We start from the raw sequence: 7154 nt of genomic DNA, 5'->3' as shown, positions 1-7154 counted from the left end.
CACGGTTCAGCAAGAGAGTCTCTTTTCCCATCCACCTCCTCTCCGTAGTCGGACAGGTCACTATCCTCTTCTGTTTCTTCCTAGGAAGAGAGACACAATATGGGTAGGCACCACAGCTCCCCATCATTACAGAATCATAGAATGGTTTGGGTTGGAAAGGACCTTAAGATCATCTAGTTCCAACCCTCCTGCCATGGGCAGGGATGCCTCACACTAGACCATGCCACCCAAGGCTCTGTCCAACCTGGCCTTGAACACTGCCAGGGATGGAGCATTTACCACTTCTTTGGGCAACCTGTGCCAGTGCCTCACCACCCTCACAATAAAGAACCTCTTCCTTATATCTAATCTAAACTTCCCCTGTTTAAGTTTAAAGCCATCATCCTCGTGGCCCTCCTATGGACTTGCTCCAACAGCTCCATGTCCTTCTTATGTTGAGGACACCAGAACTGTACACAGTACTCCAAGTGAGGTATCATGAGAGCAGAGTATTATTGCCTTGCTCTGGGAGCACTGCCAGCCCTCTCAAGAAAGAGCATTAGAGCCAACATCTCTGCTGCTGGCAGGATGTGGCAAACAGGAACGTCAGGTATCACTGAGGACACCCAGGCTCAGCGTACCAAATGGACCAGAGTTATTCAGAACAGACTCACAGGAGAGCATATTGAACCACCTCAGTTTGGGCAGAACCATTTATTCAAGAATGAAGAGCAGACAGCAGGTTGTTTCCCAGTGTCATGAAGATCAGCTTCAGCATCAGGACTACACCACCTACCATTCATTACCCATGACAGCCAGCACATCCCTTTGCTTTCCTGGATCTTCCCTTGCCTGCCTATGCTTAGAGCAAAGCTGCCGTGAGGCAGACCTGCCCCCACTGAGGCTGGTGTTATGTACCTGGAATAGTCAGAATGGCATGCAGATTTTCTTTCAAAGAAATCCATCTTTTCAAAGAAATCCATCACCTCTTCCTTTGCCTTCCTTTCTTCCTTATCATTCCATTATCTAGTATTACTGATCAGCAGGAAAACCTACTTCATGGCTCTATTTGTCCTGCATTATTTTTATGTCTTTCTTGGCCTTATGGCCAGCTATCCCTTGCCTGTCATTTGAACTGTCCTATACAGAGAGTATCCTACAGCATCTCAGCTGGTCATCAGTTTGTCTTACTCTTTCCTCACACCCTCCAAATCCCATCTAAAGCCCATCACTGACTTTGAGTATATTTCTAGCCCCTGAATCTTCTCCAGGCATGGCACTGCACAGTGGCCTATATATAACTAACTCCACAGTGCTGCATATTCCAACACCATACTGACAAGAAATGCCACACAAGGAAATCACAAATCATTACCCATCTTACCACACAATCACATGTGTTCACTGATGATGAACAGATTTTCCCCAGGGACACAGTCTAGAGCAAACTCCAGTCCTGCTCACTATCTTCCTCTGGTCAACAGGCTTCTGGGCTCTTTTTTATTTTAATTATCCAAGAAATTATGTTTTATTTAATTTTTCATAGTAGACCTAATTCTATATTTTCATTAAGCACTTGGGCAAAAAATAAGCTTACTGAGTTTGTGGTTGAGCCCAGAGGGTGCAGTTTGATAAAGACAGATGTGAAGCGCCAATAACTCACTGTGTAAATGCAGGAAATGAAACAATTGATATTGATACTACTACTACAGGAAAAGATCATGGGGCCATACTGCTGTGGAAAAGGCAAGTGGAATACCACAATGTTTAAGCACAAACGTTGGTTTGTATGTATACGCATACAGATAGAAAAATATTTTCATACATGGGAATAGGAAAACCTAGTCGGAACATTGTGTTTCGAACTTTAGTCACCACATTTCTAAGAAAAACATGAATAACCATGTAAGTCTAGAGCAGGACCATAAGAACTAAATAAAACATAACCTAACAAAAGTAGGAGAAATTGGGGCTGCTCAGTCACAGAAACAAAAGCATAAAAGGCAAAAGGAAAGTAGTAAATCCTGATAACTGAGATGATCCCAACCCAAACTGTTGGGCGTTTGCTGCAGACAGGACAAGAGCTGGCTGGCTAAGAATGGAGATTTATGTTAGGAAGTAATAAAAGGTTTCTAACCACGAAGACAGCTGAGTATCAGGATACGCTGCCTTGCTCATCTAGAGAACATCAATTATCAAAGGTTTACCAACACGTTAGACAAATACATGCCAAGAATCTTCCTAGTACAGCTGAGTCTGCTTGGAGCAGGAGGGTAAACCCAATGTTCTCTCCAAGGTCCCTGCTCTATCTTTCTGCTGTTCAGCGAATCCCCCATTTAGAAAATGCAACAAGAAGTGTAAATTCTTATAACACAGTGCATTTTCTATCCATTACATGAACCATAGACAACCATGAAATTATGGGCAGTTTTAGCCAATGAGCTATTTTAGTCACTAATCTATTCTTCATTGTGTTTTGAAAGACAATAGTTTATTATGGCTTAGTATCAAATTCTCAAAGTGGTTTGCCCACATGGGCTCCCGCCTATATTGGCAAATTCCCTCTGTTAGCCTGCACCATTCACCTTCATTTTTTGTCACAACTAGCTTTGCTTCAGCTCTCCAGAAATTCAGGACACACAACTGTTCCCTGCCAAGAGAAGCTTCCCAGGAGGTTTTTACCTGTCAAAAACTCTCTGAAATACTCGTGTCAAGAGCACAAAAAGCGGGAAATTCTGCTATAAATAAAATAAAGAATCCCACATGGTCTGAAATTTGTTTATTTGTGACAAGTTACACATTTGCCTACATATGTATTTTTATCAAAGGGCAGGAAACATATTTCATTAATAAACACCTTTAAAATTCATGGACAGCTCTTATTTCTGACTCTTTGTTCACTTACAGTAAATTAAAAATGACCTTTGGAAATGCCTTCCAAGATTACCTGCCATTCAAATGCATTATATTAATGGCTCTCTCTGCTTGCTTTGGATAAGTAATTAAATTTGGGAAGATTGCTTTTCTACCACTTACCTCCTGATGAGAAAACAAATCACCAGGAAGACGTTCTAGAAATGAGGAGAGTGAAAAAGACGACTTCTTTCCTTGCACATCAATAACTTTGAGGTGCTCTGGGGAAGGACTCAGGAAGGCGTAAAGTGCTTCACTCTGGCAGAGTCTTTCATCAGAGAGCAATTTCTGTGGAAGAAAAATAATGACAGAAAGAAGAAATATTTAATTGGTGTGTTAAGGAAGAAATTGTGCCAGGCCATCCAATAAAACTGATTAAGACATGGCTCAGAGACAGAGTGAGGAAAAAAAATAAATAATGTCTCACAAAGGTACTTTAAGAAGCTAGTTTTAAAGTATTAAAACTAGTAAGATTAAAGGTTTTTTCTTAAAACTTTCTTTTTAAATAAAGTTCTGATTTGTAAGGAATTTGTTATGAAGTGCTTTACAGGATTCATTATCTACTATTTCTTAATTAATCAAAGTTTAAATTAACTTACCACTAGAGGAATGATTACTATCAGCCAAACTCATCTCAGATTCAGGCATTTTGGACAACTTCAACATATATAGCGTCAAACCTTGTATCTAACCTATTTCTTCTAGGCTCTCTCTTTAGGCAATAGAGAGATAACATCCAGCCAACTCTCCTGCTTAGGTATCTGTTGGTTTTGTCATTGTTTTCTTACCTGCAGAAAATTGTTAAGCTGGTTCTTGGATTTCTCCATGAATTTCTGGTCTATGGATTTGAAGGGCAGCTTGCTAAGGGAAGGCAACTGAACTTTCTTTAATGATGGAAAACACTGTAGAGGAGAAATGAGAGCTCACTTAACAAGAAAAATACCTTTCCTTATCCATTATGGGCTGACACCCCTTCCCTTCACAACATCACCATTATCTATACCTTATCAGACAGAAAGGTTAAAGCACTGTAAAAGGAAGCCTTGTCCCCAAAAGCTGTCATTTCTAATACCACCCTGGAAGCCAGAGACAAAATCTAGTTTTAAAAGAGGCTCGTGTATGACATCTCAGAGCATATACTGTTTTGACATTGGGTTAGCTCAGTAAAACATTTGTTATTAAGAAAAAAAAATTAAAAATCAAGTTTTATAAGCATCTGGCAGAGGCCAGAAATATGCACAGAAAACAAGCTCTAAAAGCCTAAAGGCTGGCATAAAAACTGGCAGTATGAATTTTTTATCTGGTTTTCCCCTCTCCAAGCATCATTCTGACAAATTTTAGCAACCTGCATCTTCTCCATCCCCTAACCAAGATTCATACCTCACTGAGTTTCCGGTGTATGTTCTGAAACTCGCTGAGCTTCCTGGGAACAGTCCAGTTCTTAGTTTCAGCTCCACCAGCATCTTGTAAACTCACCATGACAGAGTAACAGGGCACTTGTTCTCCATTCTCTTCTAAAACCTAGTGGGAAAGAAATCAACAGTAAGGTATGCGACTTTGAAAGCAAACAGTGGAACATTTGAGCTGCCAGATGACTGGCTTGCAAATTCAGTCATCATCAGTTCCATGCTTGTCTTGCAGTTTGAAGGTGACACATGTTCACCCAAAATGCTATGTCAATCCTGAATGAGTCCTCCAGCTAACCACTATTACACTTTACATACAGCTTGGCAATGCTGCCCGTAGCAATCAAATCTTCCTGACATGTCTTTTTCAAACAGCTGCATGTATTATTTCAGTTGTTAAGGTGTGTACTGCACAGCATTCTGATTACTTACCAACACTCCAGCTCTCCCATCTGCATTTTTCTGAGTGTTCTTCCTTTATTTTTCCCCTTCTTTCCCTGTGCTCATGCTGAGGCTCACCCACATGCCAGGCACAGCAGCTCTGCAGCTGGGCCCTGCAGCAGCTGGTGCTGTCTCAAGCAATTTCTCTGCTCACTTGTGCTATTCTGCATGCACAGAGCGTAGTATCCACACAGTGTTTGTTTCTGAAGGACTCACAACTTCACAAAGCTACTAATGAATCAAGCTGTACAACAGCCAGAGGAAGGAGGAGCAATTAACTACACTGTGTAAATGGGAAACCTACTACAAAGTTGTTCAACAATTTTTCTCGAGACAACAGCAGCAGCGTGATCATATTATTCCTTAGTTCGATGAGCCACCTGAGATTTCATCCTTACACCCTAATGGTAACAGATTTTTGTTTACTTGTTTTACGGAGACAGCTAAATAGATTATGAACAGCAATTAAGGGAAATAAATACTTTTTTTTTTGGCCAAGCCAAACTCTCAAATGCTTGTCTTAATATACATGCGAATAACAGCAAGGTAATTATAAAATACCACTCTCACACAATCTTTCTGAGGAAAGTCGTAACTTTTAAGCTTTTGGGTTGTTGGTTTTTTTTTTTTTTTTAAAGAATATTTAACTAATCCAGCTGGGATAAGAATAAACTTTAAAATTCATATAATATTTTCTGAGAAGCCTGTAAAGGTCTGACAACACTTAATGCCAGTGACAGATAATTTGATGAGCAGCTACGTCACTGCTGTAGGAGACACACAGCTAAAACCTATCTTCGTATTTTCAGGCTGTTGAGAGCTGCACATGAAGACTATTCCCTGCAATGGACTCCTAAAGCTGCACATGGACCACTGGGAAACCTGATCTGTGGCCCAGGTTTCACATCTCTCTGCCATAAAAACCTGCAGCAGCACCCAGACAGAATACAAAGCATCAGCTTGAACATGTGAAAACGTGCCTGGTTCCCAGCAGAGCTATTTGGGGAACTGCCTTTCTCCTGCCGTACTACTGCAGAAAGGGATGCTTGAATGGCCTCCAAAAATGCAGGTCAGGGAGGCCTGGCACAGAGGGACCGGGATCTCCTGTGACAGTCCCTGCCGTGTCTACCTACCCGTGAGCTAGATTGGGTTTGTGTTAGTAGGTGACTCACAAACACTTCCTGGCAGATGCTTATGGAAACTGGGAGATCGGTGCTGAAAATGCTGATTCAAGCCATCCATATCATTCTCCATTACACATTCATACATATTACACATACAGCACAGGGATTTACATGTGCGTATGGTACCTGAACTGTAATTGTCAGGAGGAATTCACTCCTCTGGAAGCATATTCTCAAAATGGGAGGATTTGGTATTTAACCGCAGAATGGTTTGGGCTGGAAAGGACCTTAAGATCATCTAGTTCCAACCCCCCTGCCACGGGCAGGCACGCCTCACACTAGACCATGTCACCCAAGACTCCATCCAACCTGGCCTTGAACACTGCCAGGGATGGAGCATTTACCACTTCTTTGGGCAACCTGTGCCAGTGCCTCACCACCCTCACAGTAAAGAACTTCTTCCTTATATCTAACCTGAACTTCCCCTGTTTAAGTTTCAACCCATTACCCCTTGTCCTATTGCTACAGTCCCTGAAGAAGAGACCCTCTCCAGCACTCTTGTAGGCCCACAACTTATGCCTTCAAGTTAGGATCCACATGCAAAACCATTTTAATTCTAATTACTTAGATGAAGACACATTACAACTTCCTTCAAATACCCTCATACAAATACCTGAAAGTCTACAGGATCCTAAGAATGAATACTTTTCAACCAACTGAAGTACATGTGCATTTGTTTTTCCAAATTAGTGAGTCAAATGGAAAACAGAAAAATGGCATGTTAGGAAGTTGTCTGAACCAGGAGATCTAATCCTTTGCTGTAATAGGCACCATCTCATATAACCACTAACATGAATGAATTCGAATTTGTGTAACAATTTCTTTTCCATCCCTGCTATACTACAAGTCTGCTCTAGACCCTCACCCTGGTCACTGGAAGCTTCCTTTCAATTTCCCAGTTGTTCCACAACTCTTCACTCCTCCCTTATGTTCAACCTTATCAGTGTCTTTCTACAGACAACCCTATTTTCTCTTTTGCTCAGCTAAGCAGATTAAAGTGCTTTCACAATCACTTCTCATGGGAGAAGTTCCTCATTCAATCCATTCAAATCCACCCTTGAACACAATGACCTGCAGAGCAACTCTTAACACTTCATTGTCTCATATGGAAACTCCTCTCCTGATGTATTCCAAGGGCTGCATTTTTCACACTGCAGCCCACTCAAGATGAACTGCACATCTGAGAAGCCACCTACTGCTTCCAGCCAAAATGCGCTCCAACAGGTGGGAG

The 7154-nt window shown here is 41.5% G+C and overlaps 1 protein-coding gene across 2 annotated transcripts in view; it reads right to left on the bottom strand.

Annotated features, from left to right (window-relative positions):
- The window catches only part of SNX25 (sorting nexin 25), a 69596-nt gene that overhangs the window by 6120 nt on the left and 56322 nt on the right, over positions 1-7154 (bottom strand). For both annotated transcript variants that reach the window (XM_010021897.1, XM_010021898.1), the window contains exons 11-14: positions 4273-4413; positions 3681-3794; positions 3016-3180; positions 1-80 (exon numbers count right to left, since the gene is read on the bottom strand). In XM_010021897.1, the coding sequence (XP_010020199.1) occupies positions 1-80; positions 3016-3180; positions 3681-3794; positions 4273-4413 (500 nt within the window). The remainder of the gene's footprint in view (positions 81-3015; positions 3181-3680; positions 3795-4272; positions 4414-7154) is intronic.

The sequence above is a fragment of the Nestor notabilis genome, unplaced genomic scaffold (genome assembly GCF_000696875.1).
Source record: "Nestor notabilis isolate BGI_N333 unplaced genomic scaffold, ASM69687v1 scaffold13419, whole genome shotgun sequence".
Taxonomy (NCBI): domain Eukaryota; kingdom Metazoa; phylum Chordata; class Aves; order Psittaciformes; family Psittacidae; genus Nestor; species Nestor notabilis.
This window is presented reverse-complemented; position numbering and strand designations above follow the sequence as displayed.